This window comes from Petaurus breviceps, unplaced genomic scaffold (genome assembly GCF_028583685.1).
Source record: "Petaurus breviceps papuanus isolate PSGF00001 unplaced genomic scaffold, PetGlider_PUasm1.0 140, whole genome shotgun sequence".
NCBI lineage: Eukaryota > Metazoa > Chordata > Mammalia > Diprotodontia > Petauridae > Petaurus > Petaurus breviceps.
In genome coordinates this window covers 35642921-35665015 of record NW_027185698.1, presented here as the reverse complement: position 1 = coordinate 35665015, position 22095 = coordinate 35642921, and the positions used below count along the sequence as shown (strand labels likewise).

At 40.6% G+C, this 22095-nt stretch overlaps 1 protein-coding gene across 5 annotated transcripts in view; it reads left to right on the top strand.

The window, feature by feature from the left end:
• Positions 1-22095, top strand: part of PPP2R2C (protein phosphatase 2 regulatory subunit Bgamma) — a 397718-nt gene that overhangs the window by 346485 nt on the left and 29138 nt on the right. For all 5 annotated transcript variants that reach the window (XM_069070101.1, XM_069070108.1, XM_069070117.1 and 2 more), the window contains one exon: positions 9832-9996. In XM_069070101.1, coding sequence (XP_068926202.1) covers positions 9832-9996 — 165 coding nt within the window. The remainder of the gene's footprint in view (positions 1-9831; positions 9997-22095) is intronic.

Here is a 22095-nt window from a genome sequence, read left to right as displayed (position 1 = left end):
ACTAGAAACAATATGTTATCAGCGATGCAAGATTAGTTCTTATTCACTAGACTGTAGTGGTAATAATGATTATGAAAAATTATATTTCTGTAATGTTTTAAAGGTTAAAAAATGCCTTCTTCAAAATATCCCTGTGAAGTACAGCATACATTATCCCCATTTTAGAGATGAGGAAACTGAGGCCCATAGGGGCAAAGTAAATTGCCCCCAGTCACACAACTAGAAAATGGAAAAACTGGAATTCATCCTAGATCTTCTAAGTGTTAGTCTAGAGCCTCTTCTCTTCAAGCCTATATTATTGTAACAGCTTCCTCAGTGGTCTGCCCATGTGCATGATTCCCCCGTTATGAATCATTTTTGGTGCCTTAGCTCAGAAAATCTTCTATAGCACCATTTTCATCACATTGCTCCCCTGCTCAAACACTGACAATGGCTCCCTATTGCTTGACCAAACAAGTAAAAATTCTTTAGCTCTGCTTTTGAGGCCTTCCATTGGTTAGCCTCACCCTAATGATCCTAATGATCTTGTTCTTTTCCCTTCCATGCACCCTCTGTTCCATTCAGTCCAGAATTCTTCAGCTCCCTCTGCATACTTCCTTCTGTTGAGTGTGAAATTATGGGGCAGTTAGGTCATGCACCGGCCCTGGAGTCAGGAGGACCTAACTTCAAATCCGGCCTCAGACACTTAACACTTACTAGCCGTGTGACCTTCAGCAAATCACTTAACCCCAATTGCCCTGCCCTTCACCCTCCAAAAAAAAAAAAAAAGTAAATGTGAAATTATAACTGGGCTTCTTAACCTTAAAATGTACTTTCCAGGATTTAGAGTTGGAAAGGATCTTGAAACATGGAATTTTAGAGGTGGAAGATCAACTAGTCAAGCCCCCTCATTTTACCTATAAGGAACCAAGTGACTAGAGTTGAAATAGGCATATATATATTATAAATATCAGTCAGGATTCGAAGCCAGTGCCTCTGATTTCTAAATCCATTGTGCTAATTCCCATACACCAGAGGTATCCAACACACAGCTCTCCAAAATTTTGACCAAACCAGAGTAAGATGGAATTGGGAAATATTTAACAAAATAAATAAAAATGCAGTAAGACACAGACAGCATTACGTTCTAAAACTATGTCAAAATAAAGACTGCAGAGATCCTTATGTATGGATTAGTTGTCCCTACACCATGCTATCAACCCTTTTCTCCTTCAATGTAAGTAATAAGTATTCACTAAATACCTGTGGTGTTCAGAACATCATGATTTGTGCCAGAGAAGATAAAACATTTAGATAAGACTTTGCTTCTGTCCTTATAGATTATTAAAGGAATATTATTATTATCATTATTAAGGAAAATACACAGAGAACCCAAGTACCCAAGGTTACTTGGAGAGTAAGTCAGAGCTGGTTAAATATAAGGAAGATCTCAACAATCAAAGCAGGATTAAGTAAAAAGGGAAGTGCTTTGGGGGCAACTGATTTCCCTTCTCCTAAATCCAGGCTCCTTTTATGTAAAGGAGTTAACCTAGATAACCTTCAAGGTCCCTGCCAGATCATTTTTTTCCCCTTGTATATAAGGAAATAATTCCTAATAGCTAAAGCTGCCCCCACATGGAATGGGTCACCTCAAGAGCTAGTGAAATCCTTTGCACTAGAAGCTTTCAGGCAATGCCAGGAGGACCACCTGTCAAGGATACCACAGAGTAGTCTTCTACTCAGATACGGTTGGATGGACTAGTTGGATGCCCCTGAAGAGTCCCTTCTAATTCTGATCCTGCTTTTCTTTGACCTGTGTCTTCCCTCAAGGCATGTGTAGTCTAGCTGAGGTCGAAACAAACATCTAAAATGCTTAGAAAACTAAGCGTTAAAAAGCCTGGGAGTAACAGCTCAGAGAACGTGTGCAGTAATCAAGGAAGATTTTACTGAAGGAGGTGACATGAACTGAACTTTGACAGATGAGTAGGATTTGGTTGAAGAGAGGGCACAGATGAGGTAGACTGTTCCTGAGACAATGAATAATATGAACAAAATTAAGAAGACGGAAAAAGGTTGGATGTGTTTAGAGGCTGAACAGTGGGTAAAGCAGAAAACACACGTGTGAGCAATTAAGACTGATAAGCTGGTTTAGAACCAGATCATGGAAAGCCTCGGATCCTCAGTAAGGAGATTGGACTTTATTCAGACTCACCAGGAACAGAGGTGCTTAGATCACGTCTAGAATGTGTTTTTCAGTTTTGACCTGTGCATATTAGGAAGGAAATTGATAGACTGGGGAATACAGAGAAGGGTGGCCAGGGTAGGATGTACACTTGAAACCATTCTACAAAACAGTTGAATGAAGGCAGTGGAGATGGTTAGCCAGGAAAACCATGATAATGATGATGATGATGATGATGATGACACAATTATGGTGCTTAACACTTTGCAAAGGTCTTTCCATACATTGTCTCATTTGATTCTCAAATAGCTCTATAAAGTTTAGTACTGTGGGCATTATTTTCCCCATTTTACAGATGGCTTAGAATTGTTAGGTGAACTTGACCAATATCACATGCAAAAATGTTAGAGGTTGTATTTTTACCCAGATGTTTCCTAGGTCCAAGTTGAGTACTGGTTTATATGACACTAAGATTTGGAAGGGGGGGTGGCCAGGTAGCACAGTGAGTAAGAGCACCGGCCCCAGTGTCAGGATGACCTGGGGATCGAATCCGGACTCAGACACTTAGCACCACACCCAGAAATAACTGGCCGTGTAACCTTGAGCAAGTTACTTAACCCCAGTTGCTTTAAAAAAAATATTTGGAAGGAGAAATAGTTGTCTTTAAGTGTTTAAAGAGCCTTCATATGGAAAGGGGATTAGACATGTTCTGCTTACAGGAGAAAACATAGAGTGGAAATTAAAGATCAGAGCTGTCTAACACTAGATCACTTTGGGCCTAGCAAGCTCCCCATTGGTTGATGGTCTTTCAGAGGAGTTTACTTGTGAGAGATATTGCATGGGCATTTTCTAGTCAGATGAAAGTTATACCTTTGATAACTTTTGAGGTCCTTTCCAGGTCTGAGATTCTGTGGTCTTGGCTGGACCACTACGTACACTGCAGAGAATGCCAAAGAATTCACCCATCTCAAGTAATTCAAGCCATTACCCTGAAAAAAAATACATAGCTGTTTTCTTTTCTTTTTGTATGTCTGCTGGGAAATAGAATATTAATTGGCTCATTTGATCATTCAGCAAAAATGGTTCTTTATTGGCCATAGCCCAGAGAATCTATCAAGTCTTCCTCCCATCAGCAGCTCACAAAAGAAGGCATTTTCTCCTACTGATCCACATACCCTGTTTATATTTGATATCTTCTTCATTTCTCAGTGACTGAGCAATTCTCCAACTCTTCCAATGTGCAGATAGGGTCACCAGTTTTGTTGGGTCTTTTGAACCCACTGGAATCACCAAAAAGCAATGGCTTTCCAAAGGAAGATAGAAAGATAGGAAATGAACACAAGGGCTCAGTCATGGTTTTTGAAATTATCTTTATGAAGAAATTTTGACAGTATCTCTTTTGTAATTGTACAATTCAAATGGCATCCATCCCCATGCTCCCCAAATCTAGGCTCCAGTTGGGCTGACCCTCAAATTTGCCTTGCTTATTCCTCTCTCCATTCCTTAGCTCATAGAATCATAGATCCAGAGTTGAAAGGCATCTCAGAGGTCATCTAGCCCACCTCTTTCATTTTACATATGAGGAAACTGAGACATAGAGAGAGTAAATGATTTATTCAGATGGCAGAGGTAGGATTTCAGACCTGGTTCCCTGACTCCAAATCACTTGTTCTTTGTACCATACTACACTTCTTAAGAAGGGACAAAATAAGGTGGGCTCATCCAGGATGTGAATCTGGGACCACAGTGCTTTAGACCTTCAGCCTACAATACCTTGGACCCACCCTCCTGCTCATCCAACTCTTCCCTGAATTTCAAGACCCTTTTCAAATGTCTTTGAAACTTTCCACAGGAAAAAGGCGAAAACATAGTGTAGAAGTTAATGCAAATCCATGAAACTTTCCACAGTTTCTGTGGTTGCTCACTATATTCCTTTATTGAACTCTCATAGCACTTACCAGTTATCTTTTTCATTTGGTCTTTAGCCCACGATGCCTTGTATGGCTATTTGGGGATTTTATTGAGACTGTCCCTTTACTGATGCCTTACTCCATTGACTCATTCTGGCCTGGAACTGGGCATCCATTCTTGAAAGCAGTGTCAACAGAGCATGAGAAATGGCAGGTCCTACCAAGATGGAAAGGCTTTGAGTCCAGGCTTCTAAGTGGAGTGTGGCTATTATTCAAGGACCAGCCTAATTCAGTGCCAAGAGCTCCCCACCAGAAGGTGCTACTGCTGCTTTTGTCACTGCTGCTGCTGCTGCTGCTGCTACAGCTGCTTCTTCTCCTCCTCCTTGTCCTCTTCCTCCTTGCTTTCTCTTAATCCCGTCCCTTAATAGCTTATTATTATATAGCACTTTACTGATTACTAACCACTTTCAATATCTGTCCATCCTTTGAGATATGTACTATTAGTGTTATTATTCCCATTTCACAGATTAAGTAACAGATTAAAAGTGTCTTCTACTACTTTCCATTATCCAATGGAGTCTTTCAGTACTTATAGGATCATAGATCATAGGATTAGAGCTGGGTGAAACTTTAGAGTTCACTGAGGCCAACTCCCTTGTTTTACAGACAAGGAGACTGGGAGCTAGAAGGGGAAGTGACATCATCAAGGTAGGTCACAGAGCTAGTCAGTGGCAGAGCCAGAGATTTGAACCTAGGTCTTTTGACTCCATTTACAACCCTGTTTTCACTACATCTCACTACTCTCAATATTTTCAACGTGTTAAGTGGGAAACATATTTGCTGAATGAATGTAATTATCTTCCTTCGAATAGTAGTGGCACCTTTGAGACAGGAGTGACCTTTTGTGAGCTCAGGAACTGGCCCTCCGTCCTAGGCAGGCTATGAAATGTATTTCTAAAAGGCTAAAATGACAAAACTATGGAACTGTTTCTATTAAAAGAACTTCTAACCCATTCTTTATGACCATGATGAATGGAACATTAAGCATCTATTCTGAGCTTACTGGCATTTTGTAAATAGTTGCAATTCTTTCTAGACACAATTTAAAGTTAACTTAACAATTCAGAACAGTTTCAGACCAACCACAAGCATATGGTGGGATATGTTTTAACACCAGAGAATGTTTTATATAGATATATGTATATGTATGTGAATATATGCATATGTGTATTTATGTATGTGTGTATATATATATACATATATATGGGGGGAGAGAGAGAGAGAGAAGATGGCTAGATAGACAGACAGACATATACTTATAGGGAGAGGGAGGGAAGGTTGGTTGGTTTAGACTTGTAATTGCACGAGTCTGTCAATTTATGAGGTGTTTATTTTGTGGTAAGCACCATGATCAGTGAAAGGGAAATATAGAAAAAGGCAAAAACATGTTCCTCAATGAGCTCAAATGCTAAAGCAGAAAACAACATGCAAATAACTGTACATACAAGATCTCTCTCTCTCTCTCTCTCTCTCTCTCTATATATATATATATATATATATATATATATATAGGTGTAATGGATTATAATCACAGAGGGAGTGAACTGGGGGAGGTGCAGAGGGACAGATGTGGATCAGAAAAGGCTTCTTGCAGAAGATGAGATTTGAAATAAGTCCTGAATGAGGCCACGAAAGTCAGGAGGCAGAGATGAGGAGGGAGTACATTCTCTACATGGGGACAGCCAGTGGTAAGGGACTAGGTTTGGAGTGTGGTATTCAAAGCAGCAAGTTCACTGAATCATAACATGCTTAAAGAGGATTGCAGTTTTAGAACCCCAGAAAGGTAGGAGGGAAAGACTACAAAGGGTCTTAAATGCCAAACAATGCATTCATATTTGATCCAGGAGGTAATAAGGAGCCACAGGTGTTGAGACTCCCTCCATTGATGTCAATGAACTTATCTATAAATTGTAGTCCTAGAGCACTATCTGGAGGCCTTATGGGACTGCTCCATAGTCACCCAGGCAGAGTGTATTGGAGACAGAACCTGAACCTGGGTCTTCCCGATTTCGAGGCCACGTTGAGTATATTAGCCTTCTCTTTTCCCCTTAGTGTCTTTCTTCCTCTCCCTTTTTCCTCCTCTCCTATCCCATATCTTTTCCTCTTTCCTTTTTGTAATTTAGAGATTTCCCTAAGGCACTTAGAGATTACCTTCAAATAGCTACAATGTACTATGCTCTAGTGGGCAAGACTGGAACTTAGCTCTTTCTGACTTCATGGTCTAACCTCTATCCACTATGCCTCTTAAGTTATATATTTAGGAGTACAGCTATCACTCTGAGCATATTCAATCTTGTTCTCTTAAACCTGTTAAGCCAACTTGGTGTCCTGGGGAGAGTACTAGATTTGGGGTCAGAGGGTCTGGGTTCAAGTCTTGGCTGTTATTTACTGGCTATGTAGTTTTGGGCAGGTCTTTTCAGTTTTCTGGGTTTGTCACTAGTTGCACTATATACCTTGTGGGATTTCTGTGATAATCCACTGAGATGTATGTAAAGCACTTTGTAACAGTCTGTACTATATCATATAGAGATCATAATACTTATAGCAGAAACATATCTTAGAGACCATCTAGTTCAACACTTGACACTGCCCCCATGTAATACTGGAAGAAATTGAAGTTCAAACAGGAGAAATGACTCACCCAGGGTCACACAGGCTGCAAATAGAGTCAGGAGTCAAAGACTTGTCTTCTCCCTCTATAGTCAATGCCATTCCCAGGGCACCAAGTTGGTTTTACAGATGTCAAGAGAATGACTCAACCCATGCAGAGTAATAATAATTGCACATATGGAAATATACACAGTGATGCATCTCAGGTAAATGTGAGCTTTTGTTGGTGGCAATAATGATAATGAATCTATTAAGACTTGCTGTGGCAGCCTTAGGAAACTACATCCCAACACAGAATTGGTTTTTTTTACAGGACAACTCACAGTATCAGTTATTATCTCTTTTCTTTTAGGAATGAAGGACTACTATGCTTCATCCTCCTCATTTTACAGATGAGGAAACTAAGTTTCAAGAGGAAGGTATCATATAGTATGTATCTTCCAAAGTGCCTAGCATGGCACCAAGCACATTGTTAAGTGTTGACTGATGTTAGGCTTACCGCATTTCTGGAAACCCATTGAACTGTAAGCACACATTAGGCTACATCTCCCTGTCTGTCCAAAAAGTCTTAATTGGTTTGATGAAGATTGGACATTGCAGTAATTATTTTGACAGTCTTAACTTAGTTTATTTACCTTAGTGATGTAGCTTGGACTACTATTCAGTCTTGGCTAAAATGGGACAAGAAAGCTACTTGAACACTCGCCTTAACAGAGAACTCACTGCTGGAGAAGGAAATCTGTTTCTCTTTTGCATAGCTCTATTTCTTCTGAACAGAAATCATCCTTCCTGTAATGTTTGCCCATTCTTTCTAGTTCTGCCTGCTCAAGTCGTAGAGAACATGTCTGATTTCTCTCCTGCATGATAGATCTTCAGATGTTTGGGAACATGTCACGTCTTCTCTTAAGCCTTTTCTTCTACATAAACATAGTTTAGAACAGAGGTATCAAACACACATCTTACAAAATTCCCAAGTGCCATCAGGCTAAATTGTAATTAGGAAATGTTTAACAAAATAAATAAAAATATAGTATAACATACATAATGTTAATTTGTGGTTTTCTCCATCAATATGTGGCCTGCAGGAATCTGTTTCTATTTGTGTTTGATACCACTAATCATCAACATCTTGCAGCTTAGTTGTAGCTGCTTCTCCCAAAACGTGTTCCAGTTTGTCGATATTCTTCTAAAATCTTAGTACCTAGAACTGAATACATTTCCCGCCATGATCTTATTAGTAGAATACTATAGGTCTTTGCCATTTTCTGGGCTTCAGTTAGCTCATCTCTAGTTGTACTGCATATCTCAAAGAATTTCTGTGATAATCCACTGAGATGATGTTTGTAAAAAAAATGTAGCCAAACTCAAATATAGAGTATTCCAAAAGTTTTAGTGCCATTTTAAGCTTTGGTAAAGCTTTAAAAGCCCCTGAGGCTTTTGGAATACCCTTACTTCTGCCCCCTCATTTATTGTCTGCCTTCTTCCCTCTCCCTAATTTTGCTCATGCTTCCCTTTCCCCACCTCCCACCATACATGGAATGGACTCCCCTCCTACAACTTCCATCTGTTGAAGTCCCTTCCTTTAAGGCCTAGATCAGATGCCACCTTTTCCATAAGCTTTCTTTCACTGTCAAGGTAAATGTCATTTCTCCCTTCTCCAGTTTCTCATGGTGCTTTGCACAGTCTCTTTTGCTCTTAATTCTCTCTAATATCATAGCTATTTGGTCTTACATCTTTCCTTTCATTCAATTTTAAACTGTTTTGGCCCAGCAAGAATTATGTTGTAGCTACGATTACAGCTGTGTGACCTAATTTGAACATAGCTGTTGCTCAGTCCATATTTGTTGAATATGTGTTGAATGAGTGCAGAGAGTAAACTATCAAATTCCATAGTGTCCAATATTTGTACTGAACATAGTTATATCTTTACGAAAAATATAAATCCTTCATTGGTAGAAGGAGCCAGTCTTTCTTGAGAATTGTAAAGTCAAATATCTTTCAATGAAATATAATGGTAATCTGTCATATGTATTACTCGTCAACTTAGAAAGTATATTATATTTATAATCCTCTCATTTTATCCTCACAATAACTTTGTATGGCAGGGCAAGTATTATTACCATTTTACAGATGATGAAATCAAGGTTAAAGGACTTGCTAAAAGTCACATGGTTTGTCAGTGGCCAAGCCAGGCCTGGAATTCAGGTCCTCTGACTCCAAAGGCATCCAGAGATCTTTCTGCTATATTATATTTCCTTTCTAATGCAGGCAACTGAACCTGAGTAGATTGTTGGAGGCAGCATAGAGAAGTACCAAGAACCCTTAACTAGATGACACAAACAAAAGTTGAAGCTCCAGTTAGTGCCACTCACTGGCTGTGTGATCTCAGATAAACCACTTCACTTCCTTGTCTACATAATCTTAGATTTAGAAGGAATATGAAAAGTCATTTAGTCAAACCAAAATGTCCCTTTAACAACATTGCCAAAAAGTAGTCATCTAACTGTATTTAAAACTTCCAGTGAGGAAACCTCAGCTTCCCCAACCACAAAATGAGGGAGAAAGAGCAGATGGTATCTAACTCTGAATATAGTGGCAGGATCTAAGACCCTACCCAAATCTTTTCCTCTCCCAGGCCCCATTTCCCTTCCTGTCAAATTAATAGCTTGTGTTAAGTTACTTTCCCCCTTCAGCTCTAGGATATGAGAGCATTTCAATGCCTGAAAAGCTGATAACCTTTGAAAAAGTCCTTTGAAAAGTAACAGACTGGGGCGGCTAGGTGACGTAGTGAATAGCGCACTGGTCCTGGAGTCAGGAGGACCTGACTTCAAATCCAGCCCCAGACACTTAACACTTACTAGATGTGTGACCTTGGGCAAGTCACTTAACCCCAACTGCCCTGCTTTCCCCCCTCAAAAAGCAGAAAAAAAAAAAGAATAGTAACAGACTTTTGGACAGTGTTCTGCAAATTCCAGGGGCTGTTTATTTGCTGTTTTCTCCCTTCCTGATGGTCCTGGGTTCACAAAATAGCCCAAGGTCATCCTTGGCTTCCAGATGGTGTGTCTGTCCCTTAACCCAGTTTCTCCCCAGACATTGTTGACATCAAGCCAGCCAACATGGAGGACCTGACTGAAGTGATCACGGCCTCAGAGTTCCATCCCCACCACTGTAACCTCTTCGTCTACAGCAGCAGTAAAGGGTCCCTGAGATTGTGCGACATGAGAGCATCGGCCCTCTGTGACAAGCACTCCAAGCGTAAGTGCCTGCCCCTCGCCCCATTGCTCCAGTGGTCTTTGTCCTCTTGCCTGCAGGGACGGTGGCCAGGGTTTCAGAAGTCCCGGGGATGGCATGATCTTAGTCTGGGAAAACTTCACAGCTACAGCACAGATACCAAACCATAATTAGATCTTCCTTGTGTGCAGAAGGGAGAGTTTATAGACACCTTTGTTCCTTGTGTTGCCCCTGAGATCTAGATGTTAGTACATGGCTGTAGCATAGGTATCTGTACTGTGAAGATGGGTTCAGCCAAGACTCTGCCAGATATATCCATGGAAACAGTCATTATTATCTAACATTCTGAAGAACCATAGAGTGTTGCAGCTCAAACTGACTTGAGAGATCCTTGAACTCAGACCCTTCTGCTGCCCCCTAAGCCTAATGGCATGCACAGTACTAACTAGCACTTCTCTTCATTGCTCTCAGCAATGTCAGTGTGACCCTCCAAGGCACTTCAAGCTCTTGAAACAATGAAAAGACCATGAAATTCACTTTAGAAAACTTGGTTTTAGGTCCCAGCTAAGACTTTACCTAGGTGATGTCCATGGGGATTAGAGGGGAATGGCAATGCACTGGGGCTGTGAGATTCAAGTGATCTCACCTGTAGAAGTGGGAGAAGAGGTCTACCACAGTGTACAGTATCCACCATAGTGGATGGTGGAAAATTGCTGAGCTACACTGGGTGAGGAAGTTTCCTCTTCAGGCATTCCCTTTACATATGAAAGCATGGCTCCAGTCTAAAAAAAAATGGGGATGATAATATTTATATAATCCAACAAATAAGGTTTATATCAGAAAAGATTCATAATACTACATGAATGAATGAGTAGTATCTTAAAAGTTACATAGACTTAGGTATAGGACTTGTGATTTCATTGGTGTAAGGAACTTCTAGGTGGTGAAATTAATGCAGACCACCACCTTCTTCTTCTTTTACAGCCTTACAGATTTGTCTGGGGACACTGCAGAGGTTAGCGAATTTGTCCAGGGTCATCCATAGTCTTTGTCAGAGGCAGGACTTTAATCCAGATCTTCCTGGATTTGAATCCAGCTATCTTATTCACCATACCTCCAGTTCTGCATAAATATAAGCTATTATGATAATTAAAAAAATAAATTATAATGCTATACTTCAACAGTCATATAATAATAATTAAGGACAATAATGATCATAATAGCTCATACAGTACTTTACTTCACAGAAACCATTTGTGGTAGGTAATATAATTATTATATTGATACAGCTAGGGTATCTAGATAGTTTAGTGGATAGAATACTGGACTTGGAGGCAAGAAGACCTGAGTTCAGATCTTGTCTCAGAAACGTATTAGCTGTGTGACCCTAGGCAAGTCACTTAACTGCTATTTGCCTCAGTTTCCTCATCTATAAAAGTGAGGACAATAATAGTACCTACCCTGCTGGGTTGTTGTGAGATAATATTTCTAAAGTGCTTTGGAAACCTTAACGTACTGTATAAATGCTAGCTATTGTGATATTAAGGGGAACATTGCCTATATAAAGGGACAGAGCTAGGAAATGGGAGGAATGTCATCTCTAAGGAGTGTATAAGGTCATTGACTAGAACGTGGAGGGTGGAAAGGGGAGTAACCTATAATAAATTGGGGGGAAAAAGAATGGAATCATATTGTAAAGGACTTTAAATACGAAAAGAGGAGGTAACATTTTATCCATCAGGTAATCAGGAACCACTGCAATTTTTTGAGCAGGGAATGAGACTGTCAGACTTGGACACTGAACACACCACTCTCCATTCCAGTGCTTTTTTTTTTTTTTTAAGCAATCGGGGTTAAGTAACTTGCTCAATGTTACACAGCCAGTTATTTCTGGGTGTGGTGTTGAGTATCTGAGCCCGGATTTGATCCAGGTCATCCCAACACTGGAGCTGGTGCTCTTACTCGCTGAGCCACCTGGCCGCCCCTAAACAATCAGGGTTAAGTAACTTGCTCAAGGTTACACGGCCAGGTGTTTCTGGGTGGGTGCTAAGTGTCTGAGCCCGGGATTCGATCTCCAGGTCATCCCAACACTGGAGCCGCTGCTCTTACTCGCTATGCTACCTGGCCGCCCGATTCCAGTGCTTTATATGAGTTTCAAGGCCTCTGTAACACTAGCTGGTCTCTACTAAGAGCCATATCTTTCCTAACCAGCTGCTTGTGGGAATCAGTGTACATCACCAGCCCAGATGCCTCCTCTGCTGCATAGGACCTGTGAAGTAGGGATGGGGGAACCCCAATGGGTAAAACCTTAGGAGCAGGGGAAGTTTGAAGTTTTTTCCCCATTTGGTTATTATTATAACTTTTACCCTTTATAGTTTTAGAAATGGACTGGAAAGGGCAATAGAGACAGTTCCATAATATAGTCAAGTGCAATCAGCCCACTAGAGTTCAGATAAGGGGGTGTATGAGAATTTAAATTGTTTTCAATCAGTGTCTGGGAAGGAGTTCGTTTAAGTGCTAGCTGTATATCAGTCAACTTGTCCTACTCAAGACTACCCTCCTCTGTGTATTTTGGCCCTCCTGGCTCAGACTGAATGTCATTGGTAACTGTTTCTCTTTGAAACAGCAACCCTGAGGGTCTTCCGCTCCCAGCTTGATTTTTTTTCTCCAATTAAAGGGGCTATCCCTTGACTCACTTCTTAAAGCGGCCTATTCACTGAATGGGTGTTTCCTCACTCTAAGTGAGTACCTGAAAAGGCCTTAGCCAAAAAGGGCCAGGGTCTCCCATTGCATCCTGGGTCATCTCCAGTCATCCTGATGAATATCTGGCCACTGGACCCAGATGGCTCTGGAGGAGAAAGTGAGGCTGGTGACCTTGCACAGCCCTCCCTCTCTCAAATCAAAGTCAACTACAAGTCATGTCATCATCTCCCTGATGCCATGGTCCTCTTTGAAAACAAAGGACAAACACAACCTATGTAAAATAACTTTAGATTATGTAGGTGTGCCTTCATTAAAATCTTCTACCAGTAACCACATCATGGTATGGAAGGGGACTTTGGTTTTTCAAAAAAAATTTATACTCAATTGACATAGAGTATAAACTCTAGAAAGTACTACTACCAAGGAGAACTATTCACAAAAATAACAATAAAAGTAACTGGCATTTACATAGCACTTTGGGCAGTTAAGTGCTACAGTGAATAGAGTGCCAGGCCTAGAGTCAGATAGGTACTTGGGGGACATTGGGCATACCTACCTAACATTGTTAGGCCATCTTGTCCAATCTCCTTATTTTCCAGATGAGGAAACTGAGGCTCAGAAAGAAGAAGAAATTCACACACATTCACATAGCAAGTTGGTGGTGGAAGAGCCAGGACTAAATAAAGTATTTCTTAGATCCTTGACTGTTTCTTCATACTGCACATCTTTGCCTCTTCTCCAAAGCCAGGCCTTTTTCCCTCTGACTCAGAGCCAACCTCTGATCACAAATGATGGGGAAGGGATGTAAAATTCTTGGCTCTCTTGCTAGGAAAAGAAAGCACTTTATGCCTAGAGGGAAAGCAGGGCCTGATGGACATTGATTAAATCCCATTTTCCAGACCCATGAGTTAGAAAATAGCCATTTAATGTAACAAGGCTACTTGGACCTGGAGTCAGGCTCTTTGAGCTCGATAAGCACTGCTAAGGTCAGTTTATAGAACCTGGGTGACATAATAGGGAGCAGGATTGAACATGCTGGCTCAGCTGAACCCTCTGAGAGGCATGTGCTGTGATAAGCAGAGAAGCTACAGGACCACAAATAAAGTGTAGGCTAAAAATAGGAAAGCAAAAAGCTGCTTTGGAGTCACAGAATCCCACAGAATTTCAGATGCAAAGGACTTGACTTGCCATCTGCTCTAAACTATGCCCCCCAAAGCATCTCCACTGCAATGCAGCCCATGATTGGTTGAGCCCTTCATTTTGGCTTGAGCCAGACGTCTCCAGAGGTTATCCTATCCTTCAAGGTATAGTTCAAGTCCTTCATCTTCTATGAACTTGGAATCAAGGCAAATGATTCTGAGCCTCAGTTTCCCATTCTGAAATGGGTGTTATAAAACTTACCCTGATCATATCACAAGATCGTTGTGAATCTCCATGGAGACGTTTGATGTGAAAGCGTTTTGGCAAAAGTATAAAGTGTTTTGTTACTACTTGGTTGGCACCATTTTCTATCTGTCAGTGACTATGTATTAAGCACCTATAAAATTCAGGGAATTATGAGGAGTATAAAGAAGTTAAAAACATATTCCCTATTTTTAAAACATCTTTGTGATGAGGAAAAGGACTTGGATTCTGAAGACTTTGATTTCGTTACTGAACCCTGACACTTTTAGCTTTATGACTTTGTTAATCCCATCATCTCCTTGGCCCTCAGATTATCTGTAAAGTAGAAATAATTATACTCACATTACCAACATTACAGGTCCTGAGAAAAGCATTTTATAAACTGGAAAATGCCTGTTATAAAAATATGAACTTCTAATCTTTCCTCTAGATGGAAGGACAAGGGTGCTGATGTTCCCATTCGTTCTACCTTTCTTAATTTAGGAGGTCTCTTTGGTGAGAGGTTTCTCTGTGATGATTGACAGCCTCTCCTTCCCTCACACTTATCTTCAGTTTCTTAGGAAGTGTTTGGTTCTACACTTCTCTTTTCACTCATACCCACTGAGCAGCCAGCCATTAATGCTCAAAGTCTTCCCCAAAACATAATCTTTCCTTGGTTTTGCTGATCAATGCAGCAAGGTAGCCTAATGGATAGGACTCTGGGCTTGGACTTAGGAATAACTGAGCATTTCCTTGCTGTGGGAGCCAGGGAAAATCCTTTAACCTCTCTCAACTTCAATTTCTTCATCTTTAAATATGAGGATAATGATAACATCTAACTTGTGATTGTTGCTGTGAAGATCAAATGAGATCTATAAGGTGCTTTCTAAATCTTAAAAGGTGTTAATTGGTGCCACTTATTGGATCATCATCATCGTCATCATTTTTTGAGTTTTCTCTATGTCCTTCCCAGAACAGCTGAGATAAAAACAAAAACTAGCAGGAATCTATTTGCTTATTACTTTGTAGATAATTTGTTTGCCTTTAAATCTTCCAAACTCCTCTGGACTTTGCTAGTAACTTTGAGTTTCTTTTGTGTAGACCCAGTTGACATTGTCTCCCACCTCTACTCAGAGGCAAATAGGGAACAGATATGAGAGGATCTGCCCTTTTAATGCTGAATCACAAATTCCCTATGAAGTAGAACTCCAGAGGAAACATCTCAAAACATAAAAAAAAAATCTTTGGGTCCAGTAGAGACAGTTTATTGAAAAAATTCAAACTCAATATGTCAGTTCCTGATACTGTCTTATTTAAGCCCAGCTTTCTGATATTACCTGTTTTTTGCTTTCTAAACCTATAGTAATATTGTTTGGGGTGGAGCAGATAGGATACCACTAGAATGACTGAGTTGCTTCTAAGCACACTGAATCAGCTGGTAGCTGATTTGGAGCGGGGGAATTATTAGGGGAAAGCAGAGCATAGTCACTGAAAAACTAGGAGATAAAGAGGAGGGAGAGTCACCTCCAAGTCAGAGACTTCAAAAGAAATGAGTGTGACAATTCCCACAGGATGCCACTGTGCAAGTAAGAAAGTCAAGTGTCAGTTGAGAAGATGAGAAATAGAGGAATCAATCTCCTCACTAATTAATGGTTTTGGTTAATAGACCCATTGATCAACCCTGTCTTGGATGTTGCATATTGGCTCGACCTTGTGGCTTTTAAAGGGACACCTGAACAGAGACTACACAGTTCCCCATTAGGAAATGTTTTCAGCATGCCTAGAAGTGGTTCATGGTATTGCTTTGGGTCAACAGTATTTGAAAAATAGCCATTTTCCACTTCTTTTTCATAAAATGCTGTTTTAGGGCAGACATACTCTGGTCCTTTCTGTGTGAGTCAAGCTATTACATCTTCCCTTCAGGGTTCCAGCAGAGGCTGAGGAGTTTGGGGCTTCTTCATTACTGCCATCAGTTCAAGCCCCCGTTAGCTGTGTTTCCCCACTTGTCCTTCCTTCATTCTTGAAGAGGACCAGTGACATTGTGAGGGTGGTGTCTTGACTTGTGCATGAATTTAATAGGAGTGGGACAGAGCAAAATCATCAGTCTCACTCTATCTTCCAGAGTCATGGAAGTCCAGTGGCAAAACTTGGTAGGGGACAGTGACTAGTACCCTAAGTTCTATTTAACCACATTGGTTCACCTTTACAAAGCATTTACTTCAAAGATACTGCAAAAATAAATATACAAACATTTTCCCAACACCTCTGGGGCATACACACTGCTTCATTCTTAGTTTGTGTAGGAGTAGATCAGGGAAATTAGGTTTATAACTTAGTTCTCACATAGTATTGATCTTACCAAGTTTATATCTAGGAAAATACATGACTTACAGCATCCCTCCCAGAATATTTCTCTTCTTCCCAGACTCAGGTCAAGTTGTCATCTTCCTGATTGCCCCCCTTCCCTCAATGACCAGTGCCCTCTTTTCCTAACTACTTCATATTTATTCTCTGAATTAATTCTGTGTATATTTATACATATTTTGTTGTCTTCCCTCATCAGAAGGCAATATCCATGGGAGTAAAGATTGTTTCATTCTTGGAACTTGTATTTAACCTATAGGAAAACAATAGAGAACCACTGAAGGTTTTGGAACAGACAAATCACATGATTGTGGTGGTGCCTGGAGAAGGTTACTCAGACTGGCTTCCTTACTTTTTTGTCCTATACCAGGGTCAGGAGGGCTATACTTGCCCTCTGATGGCATGGGCATTTACATTATCTCAGAAGTGGGCTTCATTCTTTAAGCAGAAAATGTTTTGCATCTTATTATTATTATTCTGAGAGATCCATCTTAATGCAAGAAAGACTTGCATTAAATTGAAGAGCTAAGAGAGAAAAGGAAAGTGGAACTATGAATTGTGAGGGGAAGAGGATGGAAAGAAAAGGTAAAGCAATAGAAATTGGAGAGAATTGTGGTAGGTTGAAGAGGCAGATTGTGAATTGAGATGCCTTACTTCTTGGGCGAGAGCCACCATTTATTAATGAGATGTGACTTTAGACAACTCTCAAATTAGAACGTTGGTTGTAACAAGCTCTGAGATCATCACCCCCCATTCCCATCCCAAGCTTTAAAATTTCAAGATTCTACATAAGTTCCTTGATATAAAGTGAAGTACTGCTATATTTAAAAGGGGATGTTTTGGTTTCCTGAAGAGTTGCCTCAATCCCTAGTATGGCTAGATAAAAGGTGATTTCTGATGTAAGCCTATACTACCTCTTGAAATAAAAAGTCAATCAGTAGGCATTTATTAAATACCTGCCATGCATCAGACACTATGCTGGGCACTGGGGATACAAGTTCCAAGAATGAAACAATCTTTACTCCTGTGGATATTGCCTTCTGATGAGGGAAGACAACAAAATATGTATAAATATACACAGAATTAATTCAGAGCATAAATATGAAGTAGTTAGGAAAAGAGGGCACTGGTCATTGAGGGAAGGGGGACAATCAGGAAGATGACAACTTGACCTGAGTCTGGGAGGAAGAGAAATATTCTGGGAGGGATGCTGTGAGTCATGCATTTTCCATACATTTTACAGGTATAACTCTACAAGTAAAAGAGTATTATCTTTCAGATAGCATTGTATAATGGCTAGGGCACTGGATTTGGCATCAGGAAAACCCAGATTAAAATCCTGCCTCAGACATTTACTAGCTGTGTGACCTTAGGCAAGTCACTTAACCTACTCCCTTAGTTTCCTCAACTATAAAACGAGAGGGTTAGACTCAGTGGCCTCCAAGATCCCTTTTAGCCATGATCCTGTTTGTCTGAAATTGGACTGCTCAGACTTTGCTTACCTGGATTTTTCTTTTTTCTCTCCTTTTTCCTTCTTCTGGGAGGCAAGAAAAAAAAAAAGGAGACTGGGTCTGAGATTACCTAAGCCTAGAGCCAAAGTCCCATGAATACCTCCATTTTGTCATCTGTAAGATGAATCGCTGATACCCAAGGTCCCTTCCAGCTCAAAACCCCATGATCCTATGATGGCTTCTAGAATGTGGTCTGTTCCTTATGCAGGAGACATTTGCATTCTGTTTGAATTTTAGCCAGGAGCTAGGACCAGGTTTAATTCCATACCCAGCATAACACTTTACACTTGATGGGCCTGGTGAATCTGAGCAGACATCCACGGCACCTACATTGCTGTGCCTATGGAATTGCTTCCTTTTCTTTTCCTTTTAATTGTCTGTAAACAGGTGGTACTTGAAGAAAATCTCATTCCTCCCATATGCTCACAGACAGTGCCTAAAAGCTGTTTTGCCTCAAGGTAGCTATTTTAAAAATTGTCATCTTGCTTGTTGAAAAAATTTCATCTGTATTCTTTTTCTCCATTGGCGACCGTTATATTTCTTTGAAAAACATGAATAGTTCTTAGAGATGACCTTAAGGACACACACACACACACACACACACACACACACAAACCCTTGAGAATTAGTGAGTACTCCTTAAGAACCAGACTATTCCCAAAAGGAGGCAGTTTAGTATAATGATAGGAATCCTGAATGTTCCGTGTCATGTAGAAGCCTTTCCGGGAAGGATCTTACCATTAGGGACACTAGGCCAGAAGAGAAGGTCTTGCTGATGTTTACTAACTGTGTCAACCTTGGATGAGTCTCTTAAGGAGAACCTCAGGACTTTAATCTATAACAAGAAGAATCAGGACCAGATGGCTTCTGTGGTCCCATCAGCTTTCTAACTGTGATCCAATGATCCTATGAGTGGTGGAAGCAGCATCCCAAAAGATGGTTATGGCTGAACAGTAGGTGATTCATTAGGAAACTGTTTCCATGCCTTCGTCTGTACAGGTAGTCCACAGTGAAGTGTCCCTCATTAGGAGCTATGCATCTACAAAGAAGTACAGGGTGAATCCAGTGCCAATCTGAAAACCTGTACTCCCCCAGGCATCCTGTCTCAATCCAGTCTGTTTCCCATGGGACCCAGGGAGCAAGCCAGAGTCTTGTACTCTCTGTAACTGATAAAGATTATTCTGCCATTCAAACAAAGAGTTGCCAGACACACAAAAAAGCCTGTGACAGATGGTCCTGGGCTGGTTTTGCTAATTAATATTGACCTTTCAATATGAATGACAGCTCTTGTGGGTTGGCAGAGAAGGAAAGAAACCTTGTCTTTCCATGTAAGAATCTTGCCTCAAATTCCTATCTCCATCCTCATACAGGTGTTTTCATTCCATGACTGGAACAAAAGAGATTAGAATCAGAGGAAAGGCAGTAGGAGAGAAAGGGCACAATGAGGAAGGGATATTTTTGTAATTAAGTGGGGATTTGGAACCAGTTCATTTGATCATTGACTCACTAGGAACCACCCTGGGCTCTGATGGGGAGTAGCCTTTGCCTCACTTCCTGGTCACCAGCTGCAAACCCTGCCACCTAGAATATAACTGTACACTGCCCCCTCCCCCATTCCAGCTCCCCTTTGTTGATCTCCTCCACCAGAATGTAAGCTCCTTGAGGGCAATGACTATTGTTTTCCTGTATTTGCTCCCCAGCCCACATAGCAAAGAACTTGGTATATAGTAAATGCTTAATAATTGCTCTATTGAAGGTTAAAGCTCAAAGAGACCTTAGGACATAGAATGTTAGGAGTCAAAGGGACTCTAAACTTCACATAGTCTAACTCCTTCATTTTATAGATGGGGAAATTGAGGCTAAAGAGAAGTTAAAGTATTGTCTAATGGCATTCAGCTAATAAGAAGGTGTGTAGTACTTGAATTCAAGTCCAGTGCTGCTTGTAGAATAACTCCACTCAGCAAAGGGTCTTTGATAAAGTTGAACGAGAAATTCAATTCAGTATTTAAGACCTCCTCTCTACAAAACCCTACACTGATAGTAGGTGTGCAAAGATGAAAAATGACAGCCTCCTCTCTCAAGGCATTTGCCATATACTAGAGAGATACTACATGTGCATAAATAAATATGGCACTAGGCAGGTTATATAGTAGGGGAAGTAGGAGAGATCCAAGAAAAATACTCTTAAGAAAAATCGAGGCAAGACAGAGCAACTGGCAATGAGGGCACTCAAAGAAGACTGAGTTGGCTTCTGAGCTGGATTTAAAGCAAGAGCATTTCAACAGGCAGAGGTGTGGGAGGGGTACAAAGGATGGCAAAAAGAGCTCACATTCTAATAGGAGAGACAACATGTAAACAGCTATGGACAAACAGAATATTGAAGGAAAATACTGGAGATTGATGACGCAGGAAGCCTGAGAAAGGAGAAGGGAACTCCAGCCTCATTAGCGCAGGGTCAGTATCCAGGCTGCTGGCCATTTGGAAGGCAGGCAGGCAGGCAGAAAGAAGCGAATTTAGGCCTGAAAACCCCTGCACACCCCGTGGGCTTCTCTGCCAAAGGTCTTGATTTCTGCAGTGGTAGAGACAGTGGCTCTGTTACTAAGTCACACTGTGACCTTGAGCAAATTGCCTTTCCTCTCCAGGGTTCAGTTTTACTACCTGGTAAAATTAAAGGGTTGCCAATGCATATCCACCTGTGGTAAAGAGCTGTCCTGACTAATCAGGCGATCTTAAAAATTGATTAAATTCTGTGTGCTCACACACAAATTCTATATTGGCAATGTTTATTTTTTTTTTTACAAAACTATTTTATATATGAACTGACAAGAGACATTTGTTTTCTATAATTTGAACTGACTTTAAAAAGCATTGTGGCAAATTTATTCAAGTCCCAAACCACACAATGTTAACAGATACATATGTAATAAGGCATGCAAAACAATTGCATTATTAAATAAATATTTTAACAAGAAACAAACATACATAGATAAAATGATGGAGTTTGATCTCTATGGGGCCTTCCAGCTTTAAATCCTCTCTCAGGCTTGGCTTACTACAAAGTAAGTTCCTATATGTTAGGGAAAGTGCAGTTTTCTGGCATTATGAATAGGTGCAGGTAGAAAAAATTGTATTAAAAAAGTATGACTCCTTGTCACTCTTCCATGTGATCTTCTTCCAGGGGTGTGCTTAAGTGACCATAATAATAGATTTATGTCACATTCTAGAGCCCTGTCTTCACAAAAGCACTGAAAGACTGATGGGGTAGTTATTATTAGCTCCATTTTACAGTTGAGGAAATTGAGTCTCAGAGAGATTATTCAGTGATTTGTCTAGGATCACGTGGTAGAATTAGAACTGGAGCCTGGACCTCCGACTATTGGCAAAAGCCTTGGCTTCCTGTTCTTTTGCTTGGTGACCTTGAACAGATCGCTTCAAATTTCTGAACCTCATCATTTTGGAATGGGCTAGGTCATTTCCAAGGTTCCTTCCAGCTATAAATCCATGACCTATGACTCCTAGCTCTGATTTCTATCAATCAGTCAATATTAAGTGCAGTGTGTCAGGTGTTATACTAGACTCTAGGGATACAAAGAGAAAAAACAAACCCCTGTCCTCAAGGAGGTTTTATTCCAGAGATAATAGGACTATACAAAATAGGAATGAGATATGTGTGAGGAGGTGGGGGTCAGGAAAGGTTTCATTTGTCTCAGTGACCCTTGAGCTAAGTAGCTTGAAGGTAAATAGAAAGTCTTCAAAATACAAGTGAGGAGGCCATGAGTTCTACTGTGACTACATTGACCTGAGTTGAGCTACTCTGAAAAGTCCCACGGCAGGTTTTATGGAAGAATTCTGGTGGGGGCTCTTCTGCCCTCTGATAATGGCAAGGAGACATATAGCTGTAGATCACAGAAGTGTTTTCGGTCCATTTGAGGAGTAGCAGCAGAAGTGAGGTCACCCTTGAGTTGTCATGCTTTTGAGAGGGTGGCAGTAGATGGCCAGAGGGTGAGGCATGGGGGTTAGGGAGGACCTTAGTATCATTCTAGATACTGTTCTAAAGCAGAATTAATTATTGTTACTTAGGGGTTGGTTCTGAGTCCTAGGAAGTAAACACACAGGCAGTTAGTAGTAAAAGAGGGGATTTGAATCCAGGTTCTATACTCAA